Genomic DNA, 14,265 nt, shown 5'->3' with positions numbered 1-14,265 from the left:
CACTCGTAGTGATAAAAAAAATGCTGGAAACTACCAAAAGTCCATCAACACTAAATGGATAAATGAGTTACAGCACACTCACACAATGGAATACCATCCCACCAATGAGAATGAACAAGCCACAACTACATGCAATAACACGGATGAGCTCACAAACATAATATTACACAAGAGAAGCCAAGGCACAAAAGAGTGCATGCTTTTGACTCCATTTATTAAAGCTCAAAAAACCAGGCAAAATGTTAAAGTTGGAAGAGTGGTTACCCTTGGGGGCGCGCAGGACTGAAAAGAGGTGCTGGGAAGGAAAGGTGGAAGAGTGGTTACCCTTGGGGGCGCGCAGGACTGAAAAGAGGTGCTGGGAAGGAAAGGTGGAAGAGTGGTTACCCTTGGGGGCGCGCAGGACTGAAAAGAGGTGCTGGGAAGGAAAGGTGGAAGAGTGGTTACCCTTGGGGGCGCGCAGGACTGAAAAGAGGTGCTGGGAAGGAAAGGTGGAAGAGTGGTTACCCTTGGGGGGCGCGCAGGACTGAAAAGAGGTGCTGGGAAGGAAAGGTGGAAGAGTGGTTACCCTTGGGGGCGCGCAGGACTGAAAAGAGGTGCTGGGAAGGAAAGGTGGAAGAGTGGTTACCCTTGGGGGCGCGCAGGACTGAAAAGAGGTGCTGGGAAGGAAAGGTGGAAGAGTGGTTACCCTTGGGGGGCGCGCAGGACTGAAAAGAGGTGCTGGGAAGGAAAGGTGGAAGAGTGGTTACCCTTGGGGGGCGCGCAGGACTGAAAAGAGGTGCTGGGAAGGAAAGGTGGAAGAGTGGTTACCCTTGGGGGCGCGCAGGACTGAAAAGAGGTGCTGGGAAGGAAAGGTGGAAGAGTGGTTACCCTTGGGGGGCGCGCAGGACTGAAAAGAGGTGCTGGGAAGGAAAGGTGGAAGAGTGGTTACCCTTGGGGGGCGCGCAGGACTGAAAAGAGGTGCTGGGAAGGAAAGGTGGAAGAGTGGTTACCCTTGGGGGCGCGCAGGACTGAAAAGAGGTGCTGGGAAGGAAAGGTGGAAGAGTGGTTACCCTTGGGGGGCGCGCAGGACTGAAAAGAGGTGCTGGGAAGGAAAGGTGGAAGAGTGGTTACCCTTGGGGGCGCGCAGGACTGAAAAGAGGTGCTGGGAAGGAAAGGTGGAAGAGTGGTTACCCTTGGGGGCGCGCAGGACTGAAAAGAGGTGCTGGGAAGGAAAGGTGGAAGAGTGGTTACCCTTGGGGGGCACGCAGGACTGAAAAGAGGTGCTGGGAAGGAAAGGTGGAAGAGTGGTTACCCTTGGGGGGCACGCAGGACTGAAAAGAGGTGCTGGGAAGGAAAGGTGGAAGAGTGGTTACCCTTGGGGGCGCGCAGGACTGAAAAGAGGTGCTGGGAAGGAAAGGTGGAAGAGTGGTTACCCTTGGGGGGCGCGCAGGACTGAAAAGAGGTGCTGGGAAGGAAAGGTGGAAGAGTGGTTACCCTTGGGGGGCGCGCAGGACTGAAAAGAGGTGCTGGGAAGGAAAGTTGGAAGAGTGGTTACCCTTGGGGGCGCGCAGGACTGAAAAGAGGTGCTGGGAAGGAAAGGTGGAAGAGTGGTTACCCTTGGGGGCGCGCAGGACTGAAAAGAGGTGCTGGGAAGGAAAGGTGGAAGAGTGGTTACCCTTGGGGGGCGCGCAGGACTGAAAAGAGGTGCTGGGAAGGAAAGGTGGAAGAGTGGTTACCCTTGGGGGCGCGCAGGACTGAAAAGAGGTGCTGGGAAGGAAAGGTGGAAGAGTGGTTACCCTTGGGGGGCGCGCAGGACTGAAAAGAGGTGCTGGGAAGGAAAGGTGGAAGAGTGGTTACCCTTGGGGGCGCGCAGGACTGAAAAGAGGTGCTGGGAAGGAAAGGTGGAAGAGTGGTTACCCTTGGGGGGCGCGCAGGACTGAAAAGAGGTGCTGGGAAGGAAAGGTGGAAGAGTGGTTACCCTTGGGGGCGCGCAGGACTGAAAAGAGGTGCTGGGAAGGAAAGGTGGAAGAGTGGTTACCCTTGGGGGGCGCGCAGGACTGAAAAGAGGTGCTGGGAAGGAAAGGTGGAAGAGTGGTTACCCTTGGGGGCGCGCAGGACTGAAAAGAGGTGCTGGGAAGGAAAGTTGGAAGAGTGGTTACCCTTGGGGGGCGCGCAGGACTGAAAAGAGGTGCTGGGAAGGAAAGTTGGAAGAGTGGTTACCCTTGGGGGCACGCAGGACTGAAAAGAGGTGCTGGGAAGGAAAGTTGGAAGAGTGGTTACCCTTGGGGGGCGCGCAGGACTGAAAAGAGGTGCTGGGAAGGAAAGTTGGAAGAGTGGTTACCCTTGGGGGCCGCGCAGGACTGAAAAGAGGTGCTGGGAAGGAAAGTTGGAAGAGTGGTTACCCTTGGGGGCGCGCAGGACTGAAAAGAGGTGCTGGGAAGGAAAGTTGGAAGAGTGGTTACCCTTGGGGGCGCGCAGGACTGAAAAGAGGTGCTGGGAAGGAAAGTTGGAAGAGTGGTTACCCTTGGGGGCGCGCAGGACTGAAAAGAGGTGCTGGGAAGGTCGTTTCTTGACCTGGATGCTGATTACATGGAGGTGTCCACTTTGTCAAAATTCATCTACCCGCACTCACAGTTTGTGTCCTTTTCTTATGTATATTTGTACCCTTAACATTATACTTCAAGATAAAACTTACTACGAAAACAAGACAAAACTCTAACAGCTCCAGCTGCACACTGCTCAGGGAGTCTAACTACTCCATTTACTGCGGTCAGCATTTTTCAAATACCTTTTGATTGACTCTGGGCTTTTCCAAAAGTGTTGTACTCTTAGAAGAATACCACGATGACAATCTCTTGTCTCCTCACCTAACCAGGGATGAACCTTGTTTCCAGGTCTAGGTTCCCACCACAGGACTCTGGCCACAGGCCTAAAAAGTCAGGGAGTCTGTTGCTATCTGACTTCATCACTTTCACATTTCTCTAAACTACAGAAGATCCTTTCGGTCTTAAAAACATCAATATGGAGACAAACTTTTCCTTGACTAAATATTTTACTACCCTCCCAACATGTAACCCATACTTCTTTTTGAAATCTTTTTCCTCCTTTTGAAATCAGAGCAAAGTATTGTCTATTTCCATAGACATGTCCACAATGACAACTTGTTCAGACACTCCAGCCCTCCAATTTGGTCAACATTAACTTAAAACCTTGGATTCTTAAGCATATGGTCCAGGGTGTCTGTTTCAGCAGAGCATCCCTGAGACATGAGGAATTTGATTTACTTATATTGAGTAAATTTGGTTTACTCAGTTGAGACTCCGCTCTAACACCCTGGGTAAGAGGCCAAAAAACAGTGGAACAGAGTTCTAACCTGAACTCAGAAACACTGGGAGATGTAAAAAGCAATCAAATTTTGCTTTGGCCAGTAAAAACTGATTCTCTCCAAAGGCTCTCTTTCACTGTAGAGAGCATCTATCCCTGAATCATCAAACATATACTGAGTAACCAACAAGCCTAGACTTGGCCTACTTCCGCTTGATTATATTAGCTCATGTGATTTATAACAGTGGTTCTGAACCTTTAATGTGCACACAAACAACCTGGGGATCTTGTTAAAATGCAGATTCTGATTTAGTAGTATGTCTGGGGTGAAGCCCTAACACTGCATTTTAAACAAGCTCTCAGGTGACTGCTGATGCTGCTGGTCTGAGGACTCAGCTTTGAGAAGTAAAAACCTAGGACTCTGATGTGGAGCACATATCATGCCTTCCTTTGGCATGTTCAGCCACTGGATGTTTGGTCCATTTGAGAACACAGTCACTACCGATAAATTCAGATTAGCTCGTCTGAATACCTGACCCAGAGCAGCACCACTACAGAAAGCAACGGCCCTGCTCCCAATGAACAATTCCTTTAGTGGCAAAACTTTAGACCAAATGAAACAAAGTAAAAAGTAGAAATGAAGTATAAAGAAGTAAAAGAACACAGAGGAGGCTCAAAATGAGAAAAGCCATTTTGAGATTAGCCCCCATGTGTTCACTTGGGATGCAAGACGTATAAAAGTGAGAGCCGGGGCTTCCCTGGTGGCACAGTGGTTAAGAATCCGCCTGCCAATGCAGGGGACATTGGCTCGGGTTCGAGCCCTGGTCCGGGAATATCCCACATAGCGTGGAGCAACTAAGCCAATGTGCCACAACTACTGAGCCCGTGCTCTAGAGTCTGTGAGCCACAACTACTGAAGCCTGTGCACCTAGAGCCCATGCTCTGCAACAAGAAGCCACCGCAATGAGAAGCCTGCGCACCACAACGAAGAGTAGCCCCCGCTTGCCACAACTAGAGAAAGCCCACGCACAGCAATGAAGACCCAACGCAGCCAAAAATAAATAAAATAAAATTATAATAACAACAACAAAAAAAGTGAGAGTCCATGTTACTTTTAAAAAGGAGAGTCCCTCTAGAACGAAACAAGACCTAATCTCTTATTTATCACCATATGATCTGAAGAAGTATAAACAAATTAAGCTTTTGAGATTTTTAAGGCAAAAATACAACAGAGAAAAACCATTATTCTGACTCACCTTATAAGGGCAAGCAAATTGTCAAGAAGTTTCAGAATCTGTTCTGTGCAGGGGTTACGGAAGATTGGATTTCCAGGGGGTGTATAACCCACCACAAATCCCCCAGCTTTGGCCTCTTCTAGGTCAGTGGGCCAGCAAGTTCGTTTCACAACACCCAGAATGCTATACACACAAAAGCTCATCTACAGAAAAACATAAAAATGAAAGGTAAATATAAAAGGGGAAGAAAAGACAAAAGTGCTATTAGATATTTGCAAGATTACGGCAAAGGTGACATAGAAGTTGGACAAAAGGAAAAGCCGCCCCCACCCCCACCCCCATCCCTGTCCCTTCCTTTGAGGTCAAGTCCAAAAGGGATCCTTTCAATGCCATCTTCAGGACCAGTGGTAGGCTCTAAAAGCTTCCCTTTCATGAGGATATTCTTCCAGAGGCTTAGTGGACCCCAATTAGAAGGTGGTTTGGACATACTTCAAAACAGTATTTACCCTGCTAACATTTCATCTTGTTTTTGAGTTGGCCCTGCATCCTCCGGTTTAGGCCTTCATAGATTTTGCCCTAATCCTCACTCACAGTACTTTCTGCCAATCGACTACTTGACAGGTTAATTAGTAAGACTTTTGCCGTAATGGAGCCAGGAACAATGCTTATTTGAATAGCAAAGAACTGGAAAATCTCAGGTTTGCAAGTTAGGCCACCATTTAGGACTTTACTTCCCAGAGAGCAAAGGCAGGGAGAACCCACCCTGCTGACCAAGTTCTGACCTACTTCCTCATTACACCTTCAGTCCTCCAAGCTATTTACAGATCCTTAAAGCCAAAATAATGATTTCATAGAAAAGACCACCTGCTCTGCTGTGAGAACTAACTCGAGAATTTAAGACTGAAGAAGAAAAGAAAGGAGACACTAACGGAAGTGGAGATTCCCAGATTTCTTGCTCGTATACAAAAACACATAAGTCTACAAGAACCTGGACAAATGACAACACCCTACTCCTACCTGTGGCCTACGCACCTTCCCTATCCCAGGAGAGGCTTACTCACTCGTGCACGGTTTAAGCCACAGGGATCCTCCAGGCCCGGGTCACAGCTTGTCCGATCTGCACCCACATAGGCAATAAAAGCATCAACATCTGACAGCACTCTAAAGGTTGGTGGGGGAAAGACAAGTTACAGCATGATTTTAAGCAAGGGTAGTTTCTTCCTCAAGAGCTAATAAGCTGTGATTATTTGACCCCCAAAGAGCAGTTGTTACAGTGAGAGGAATCTAATCAAATTGTCAGCTGTCATATGAAGATTTATTAACTTCTCTTCCCACTTCTAAATGTTATTAGTGACACCTTAAGAATCAAAAAGGGTACAAGCTTGAGAAGGCTATGTGGGCACAGAGGGGTGTCTGTGCAGCTCCTACTCTGTATGGCCCTACTGGCTGTTCTCACTTCTTTATATGTGCTGAAGCTGCAACTAGACACCACAGCAGACCTCACTCTGTGGCGTTCCAACCCACACTATCCATCTTAGTCACTTCATCTCTGTTCCTACGCCTCTGCAGAGCAAGGCGATGTTTTCGGCACTTCACTTATAAGACTGCTTTTAGAGCAGCGGTGCCAACCTCTTTGGCACCACAGGGACTGGTTTCGTGGAAGACAATTTTTCCACAGACCCGGGGTCGGGGGTGTATGGGGGATGGTTCAGGCGGTAATGCGAGCGATGGGGAGCGGTGATGAAGCTCTTCTCTGCCGCTCACCTCCTGCTGTGCAGCCCAGTTTCTAACAGGCAGCGGACCAGTACCGGTCTGTGGCCCGGGGGGGTGGGGACCCCTGTTTCAGAGGCCTTCAGCTATCACGGATAGTGCCACTACACCTCAATATCCTTACACCCCGACCCCGGACATAGTCTTAGAAGAGAATGGGTACTCAAGTGCAGTCAAGGTCAAGGGCAAAGGATCTCCCCTACCTGTGCATGTCTTCAGAAAGCCAGATGCTGGCCACAGGTGCCATCAGCTCCTCTAGAAACACCTTCTGACGCTCGTAGTTCTTGAACTGGTTACTAATGAGAACCAGGGCTTCCATGAGGGCACACTTCTCCATCTGTGTCAGGAGCAGCTCATTGGAGAGCAGCTGCTTCACATGGTTATACAGCATGTCAAAATTGGGCTGCATTTCACAAAGAAAAAAACCCAGAGGTGGTGACGGTCTGAGTTTCAAGGCGTGGTGGGTCACTCAAGGAAGGTAAAAAAGAGGATGAAGACACTTCCAGGACAGTCAGGCCAATAAGACTGTCACTTAATAATTTAATTATAACGCTCTTCTTTTGGCTGAACAGGCAAGGCAATTTAGGTTTGAGTATTTGGGTAACTGCACTTTCCGACTCTACAACTGTGAAAACCATCTGTCTTTTATTTCTATATCAACTTTAACGGTATCTTCATGGACAAAGATCAGTTTGTTTTCTATACATATATACTTATGTATATATATTTTATAGAGAGAGAGAGAGAAGGAGGGAGAGGGGGAGAGAGACAGACAGACACACACAAATAACTGCTGTGTATTCAGAGAAGAAATTTTTGGTTAATTTGTTATCTGGAGTAGTGCTAAACTTCTTACAGAAACCCTCCAAAAAAGGTTGGGGTTTGCACCTGGCTTCTCTCAAGACCAGGCACATCACTTGGCAGTGGTGGTTAAGGACATCACGCATAGTACGGTAAAGAGGTGTACACTGACGTGGTATCAAATATTTGATAAATGAAAACGTGGTCATCCATGTGCAAGAGAACAATTCATTCTGAGGCAATATATTTGCATTTCTAAACTTCACTGAGTAACTCTGGAGTTGGGGAAGACCAACCTTATGTGAGGTATAATTAGGTGTGGATTTAAAGAGAAATGTACCCAAACTCAGCATGTCTCAGTGGCTACTTGAACAGAGTCCAGGGCTTACCAGCACGAGCTGGGGGTAGTCACGACACATCTTGATGATGGAGGAACAAGCATGTCTCCTCACATTCCTCACCGCCCGGGTCCTGGGTGCCTGGGAAGAGATATTCGATAAAATCAAAGCTACTTTTAATATAACTAACAGATGCTGCAGAGAATCACGTAAATATCTCCTTCAGAGGTAAATTCACAATTTTCACAGCTAGGGGAGTATAATCAAGTGATATTTATAGTTAGCAAGAATCCACATGTTTACTGTTTGTCCTAGAGTATCTCTAGTGCAAAATAGCCCATCATATGACTATCTCCTGCCTTTATTAACCCCGTTTGCGTATTAGAAAAATCTACAATAAGTGTTGGGTACTCACATTTTTGTTCTTAAGAAGTTAGAATTGGTAGGCTGAATTAATGATCTTACCTTACTTTCCTCAACAGTTTCAAAAGTGACAGATGAAAATAGCTAAGGGGAAGAAAAAAGGTCACTCATCAGTACCAAATGCATAAAGTATTTTACAAAGTTTTTAACAAAATCCCTAAAGTGCAAACAATATGGTAACAAAAGGGTTTTCAACCGGCATTACAAAGTTTCAGACGTTCATTTTCTCGGATAACTCTGCAAGAGGCTTGAGATTCACAATTTTACCAGCAAACGCTTTACGAAGATAAAGGCCACAGAATCCCAGAACAATCTAGGCTATCACCCAAGAACTCAGCCATGGTCATATCTCCCCACTTTTTGTTAAAAGTTGAGCGGTCTACTCTCCCTGATTCCATTTCATAACTTCCCACTTACTCCTTAACCCAATGCAATGTGACTGCTGCCCTAGCCACTATGATGGAATAACACGCTGACAAAGGTCTAGAGGAACCCAATGGACACTCTCCAATTCTTAAAGAATTTCTGTGGCAACAAATGAGTCCACATTTTTGAAGTTCTCCTGGACTTTGTAACACAATATTTTCTCCATCTCTCTGGCCATCCCTTTTTTTGTTCTTTGAGGGCTTCTTCCTCAATGATGGTGACTGTCGGGGTTCTCTGCTTGAGCTACATGTCCAACTCTACATAAAACTCCTTTTTGCTAGGGCTTCACCGCTACTATTAGCATTTCTATGATGGCGATGCCTTAATTTTCTCTCATAATTTTCTGAGTCTAGACCTTTACCTCAAATAGCCATTTTAGCATGAGATGTCTCCACTGAGATATTATATGTATACTTTAAACCTAGTCCTGCAAAACAGAACTCACCCCCTCTCTGCCTTACTCCTTCCCTCCTCCTGGTCCAATATTCTCACTCAGGTGGTGCTTCACCTCTCGCTAGTCACCTCAACTGGACCCCAAAACCTTTCCTCTTACAAATCACCTCCCAACCTGACAGCACACATTGACACCTCCTCCTTCAGGTACTCTCTTCCATCTCAGTGTACATGTCTACTAACTGCAATGCCACGTAGGTACCACATCTGTCTATGTGCCTTTCTCCCCAAACCGAGAGGTGGTAAAGGACAAGGCGTTCCTACTAGCATGGTGCCTGCTCCACATTAAGTACTGAGTAAATATTTGATAAATGAATAAACAACTGTTTATTAGCTTGTCTCATATACTTACAAAAACAGTTACAAAAAATAATTAGCTTAGAAATGCCAAAATAAAGTTTACAAAGGAGAGGGAGTTTACCTTAGAGAAGACCTGGGGCAGGAACTCTGGTCTGTAGGTGACAAATGGAAAGAGTGCTGAGACATTAGTGAGGACACAGGACAGGATGAGGGGATCCTTGGTGTCAAAGTTCAGGACCATCTGCAATAGCTCTACTCCATCATTAATAGGAATCTCCTGTGATACAGACATGAAAAGGAGATTGACATAACTGAAAATCACTTTTGCTAAATTTCCTTCACACTCTATATAAATATGGTTGTCACATATGGTTTTATATAGTGCTTCTTAACCCTTAAAATTCTAAGCATTACCCCATGTTATTAAAATTTTTCACAAATGATGCTGCCTTTATTAGGAACGTAGCATTACCTACAACTAGAAATTGAACAAACTCAGAATGCCACCATTTCAAACTGAAGTGAATATAAAAACAGATGAAGTTAATGATCCTAAGATCTAATTTGTTAATAAGCCATTTATGAGAAAAAGCACTGTATTTCACTTATATTCAAGGGACTTAGATTCTTTCTACAACTAACCTAGAATGAGTTAAGACGAATTACCCCAAAATAAGTGATCCAATTATTTTTAATCTAATTAACATAGTTAATATAGTATATGCTGTTATCTGGTTTAATCAGATTATTCAGGAAAGAGGGACACAGATCTGCCATCATGAATATTCTGGTCAATTTGCCATAAATTGGCAGGTATCTCTTAGATTTTCCAATTCAAGGCTTCCATCACTGTCCTCCCTATAATAGTTACCCTACTGTGGTTCACTGTACTATCAGGCTCATCTTATTATCCCCTAAAACGAATACTAAACACCACGGAGCTTAAAGTCAGAGAGACCTAATTTGGGTCCCAGCTCTATTTATTAGCTATGTGACCTTGAGCATGTTATTTACCCTCTCTGAATCTCAGTTTCCTCTTCTGTAAGATGCACACTCACATATTTTCCTATCCTACTGCCAATTTTAAGAAGATCAAAATTGGGGACTTCCCTGGTGGCGCAGTGGTTAAGACTCTGCGCTCCCAATGCAGGGGGCCCGGGTTCGATCCCTGTTCAGGGAACTAGATCCCAGATGCATGCTGCTATCAAGAGTTCGCATGCCACAACTAAGAAACCGGTGAGCCGCAACTAAGGAGCCCGCCTGCTGCAACTAAGACCCGGCGCAACCAAATAAATAAATGAATAATAATTTTAAAAAGATCAAAATTATTATGCAATCAGCACAAGAAACAATTACTTACTTCTTTATCTAATGTTCGAAACATCTGGTTGATCACACTTTCCAAAAAAAAGGTCATGGCTTCCCACTGCACAAATGAAGGTGAGAAGATGGAGCAGAGGCTGCCTTCTCCAGTTCCAGCTGCAGGGGAACAGGGTTTTAAAACACACACACACACACACACACACACACACACGCACGCACGCACTTATAAACACTGTAGGATCACAGAAGACACAGAGACCACGGGGCTGTAGAAACCACTAGGTAATTTCACAGTTGAAGGAACAAGGTAATCTAACCCTTCTCAGCCTGGGAAAAGAAAAGGAAGCAGAAAGGGATCCCTATCCTGCCTCTACCTCTAAAAACAAACTGTCTGAATTCACCTTTGTGAGCCTTGTCTGTAAAGCCAGTTTAAGTACTGAATGAGAATATACATGTAAGCATCAAAACCAGTGCCTGGCCAATTGAGAAATATTAATTAATTTCCCCCCTCCTTTCATAATCTGTCCACGGGAATCTAAATAATTATGATATCTAAGACCATAAAGAATCTTTCCAACAAGGAATTGCTGTAAGATACAAAATGCTGTTCACACCCAGTAGCCTCATGACAACTGCAAGGGCCCTGTGCAGAAAACTGTGCCACCCTCCAAATTCACAAGTATCATCAAGTTCCCTGGTGGCCTAGTGGTTAGGATTTGGTGCTGTCACTGCCATGACACAGGTTCGATCCCTGGTCAGGGAACTGAGATCCCGCAAGCCACGTGGCACGACCAAAATATGAAAAAAAAGAAAAGAAAAAGCCCCACAAGTATCATCAAAGGGCGTCACTTCAACAGCAAGGCCCCCGCGAAACGAATTACAAATTACTTTTCTTGCTTCCATACAGTGCTCACATTCACTAGCTTCATCTTGGTACAACATATTTGGGCCTCTGCAAACATTCAAGTTACTAGATACCAGGGACCTTTACAGTCAACTGTGAACACATAAAACTGAATGTTAAATCCCATGAATGCCAAGTAACTAGTGTACTTGGTAACTGACCATAGTGTGGACTTTTTCCAAAGCTGTGACTTACACCCTTTCCTTACAATCTTCTCACCCACTGCCTGCGTTAATAAGATGACAGACAGAAGATACAGAGCACAGAGAAGTTACCTAGCTTATGCTTTTGGGTAGAGGGGGGTTATTTTGATTTTAAATAAAGTGGCATTTCCCAAAGGCTTTGAGGGGGCTGAGCGATACGGGAAACCCCTGCACTGCTTGTTGTGCCTGACTAACAAGTCACTTTTTCCGAGTTTAAGAGAAATGCCATGCAAGAACTTGGTTGAAAAGCTTTAAAAAGTTAGGTCTAGACATGTTTGTTAGATGCTGCCTGAGGTGAAGTCATAAAATCAACAAGAAACAATTGTTGACTCTGTTAGAAAAGAAAAATGAAGGCAAAACTGATAGGGTCATGGTTTTACCCTAATTTAAACAGAGTTAAAATCTGGTATTATATCTGCTTTCTCTGCCTGTATGTGCAAATGAAAAGGCTCACTGTCTAGGATGGAACTGGGCAGTGAGCAAAGCTGTTTTTGAACACTATTAGCATACTGTTTTGAAATGTGGCTCAGAGGTTTATTTCTACGTACAGTTTTGATACATAGAAATACTTCACTAATGTTCAGTCGGAAAAAGAACAAAAGAAGTCTTACAGTTCATGGATCCAGTATCAACAGAAGTTGAGAGTTGATACTTTAGCCACTCCCCAGCCATCTGGAAGCTAGTCTTGGGATCCAAGCGACATGCTAACCTCATTACTTCTCCTTGTTGAGCCCGAGAGGCTGCCAAGAGAAAGACATGAATCAATAACCGCATATAACAGATACTTAGTTAATGTTTATTCATTTATCCATCCCAGGAGGAAAACATTCAAGAGATTTTGTTTTGCAGACTTATGCTCTGAATCTAACAAATGTTCAGTAAAGCTTTGTTAACAAATCTAGCAATTTTCAAAACTAAATTCTAAGAAGCCACCATACCAGCTAGAGGCTATAAGCGGCAAACCAAAAGTGGTCTCCCCTTTCTGTTGGAATTAAAAGGAGATCAGGTTGGTACAGATGTAAAATGGTATGGCTGCTGAAGAAAATGGTCTGGCAGTTCCTCAAAACATTAAACATGGAATTACCATATGATCTAGTAATTCTCTTCCTAGGCATATGCCCAATAAAAATAAAAACATATGTCCACTCAAAAACTTGTACTGGGCTTCCCTGGTGGTGCAGTGGTTGAGAGTCCGCCTGCTGATGCAGGGGACATGGGTTCGTGCCCCAGTCCGGGAAGATCCCACATGCTGTGGAGCGGCTGGGCCCGTGAGCCATGGCCGCTGAGCCTGCGCATCTGGAGCCTGTGCTCCGCAATGGGAGAGGCCACAACAGTGAGAGGCCGTGTACCGCCAAAAAAAAAAAAAAAAACTTCTACCCAGGGGGATTTCCCTGGTGGCGCAGTGGTTTAAGAATCCACCTGCCAATGCAGGGGACATGGGTTCGAGCCCTGGTCCGGGAAGATCCCACATGCTGCGGAGCAGCTAAGCCCGTGCACCACAACTACTGAGCCTGCACTCTACAGCCCGTGAGCCACAACTACTGAAGCCTGCGCTCCACAACAAAAGAAGCCACCGCAATGAGAGGCCCGCACACCACAATGAAGAGTAGCCCCCGCTTGCCGCAACTAGAGAAAGCCCGTGCACAGAAACAAAGACCCAACACAGCCAAAATAAATAATAAGTAAATAAATTTATTTTAAAAAAATAACAAAAAAACTTGTACCCAAATGTTATAATAGCATTATTCTTAATAGTCAAGATGTGGAAACAACTCAAGTATTTATCAACTTATCAATAGATGAATAAAATGTGGTATATCCATACAATGAAGTATTATTGGCAATAAAAAGAAATGAAGTACTGATACATACTACAACATGGACGAAGTTTTAAAACGCTACACTAAGAAAAAGAAGGCAGTTACCAAAGACAGCACACTGTATGATTCCATTTATATGAAATGTTCGGAATAGGTGAAAGGCAGAAATAGAAAGTAGCTTTTCCAGGGCTGAGAGGGATAAGGGGATTGGAAGATGACTGCTAATGGTTACAGGGTTTCTTGGGGTCATGAAAATATCCTAACATTGACTGTGGTTGTGGTTGTACAACTCTGAAAATACAAAAAAAAACCCACTGTATTATATACTATAAATGAATGAACTGTATGACAAAAGAAATTACATCAATAAAGTTGTTATTAAAAAAGGGGGGGGACCAAGTTACAGAAAACCCAGAAGAATTAGGAATAGTGGGGTTTTCCTCTCTTTTTTAGAAAAAAGACCCATAATGTAAGATGGTATTTAATTCTAATATATAAATATAAAAAAAAATGAGAGTGCCTTACCTTAAGTTACTATCTCTAAACTTCAATGTCCAAAGGCAGTGTATGTGTGTATATGTTTGGGGGAGTGTGTGTGTAAGAGATAAAACAATGCGTGGAATAAGTACAATCCCAGCATTCTCTGCAATGTGCAAATGGGGATTAAACAGGCTGCTGTCCAGACTTGGGGCTCTTTAATACAGAACCTGAAGGGTCATGCACCATGACTCATAACACTAGATGCCATTCTGAGACTGGAAGAAATTCCAGGCCGATTCACTCACAGTTGAAGAAAGCATTGAAGTCCTCGTCGCTATCAAAATCAAATCGAGAGTATTCACAGCTAGGGCTGTCTGTTTTAGAAGGAAAGCCCATCTGGAAAGAGAAACATAATTGGGGTAAGGGGTGAGGGTTTTCATGAGATATATGATGATAAATAACTGCTTCTGGTCTACCCCTAAGTCT

General features: G+C 44.6%; 1 protein-coding gene across 1 annotated transcript in view; it reads right to left on the bottom strand.

The window, feature by feature from the left end:
• XPO5 (exportin 5) overlaps window positions 1–14,265 on the bottom strand; it is a 51,568-nt gene that overhangs the window by 22,352 nt on the left and 14,951 nt on the right. The window contains exons 12-20 of the mRNA XM_089918690.1: window positions 14,085–14,175; window positions 12,091–12,219; window positions 10,410–10,528; window positions 9,171–9,326; window positions 7,913–7,954; window positions 7,499–7,588; window positions 6,512–6,711; window positions 5,600–5,699; window positions 4,560–4,741 (exon numbers count right to left, since the gene is read on the bottom strand). Of these exons, the coding sequence (XP_089774816.1) occupies window positions 4,560–4,741; window positions 5,600–5,699; window positions 6,512–6,711; window positions 7,499–7,588; window positions 7,913–7,954; window positions 9,171–9,326; window positions 10,410–10,528; window positions 12,091–12,219; window positions 14,085–14,175 (1,109 nt within the window). The remainder of the gene's footprint in view (window positions 1–4,559; window positions 4,742–5,599; window positions 5,700–6,511; window positions 6,712–7,498; window positions 7,589–7,912; window positions 7,955–9,170; window positions 9,327–10,409; window positions 10,529–12,090; window positions 12,220–14,084; window positions 14,176–14,265) is intronic.

This window comes from Delphinapterus leucas, chromosome 10 (genome assembly GCF_059928025.1).
Source record: "Delphinapterus leucas isolate spDelLeu-1000000601 "Yukka" chromosome 10, BTC_Dleu_Yukka2, whole genome shotgun sequence".
NCBI lineage: Eukaryota > Metazoa > Chordata > Mammalia > Artiodactyla > Monodontidae > Delphinapterus > Delphinapterus leucas.
Note: the sequence above shows the minus strand (reverse complement) of the source record. Positions and strands in the feature narration are given on the sequence as shown.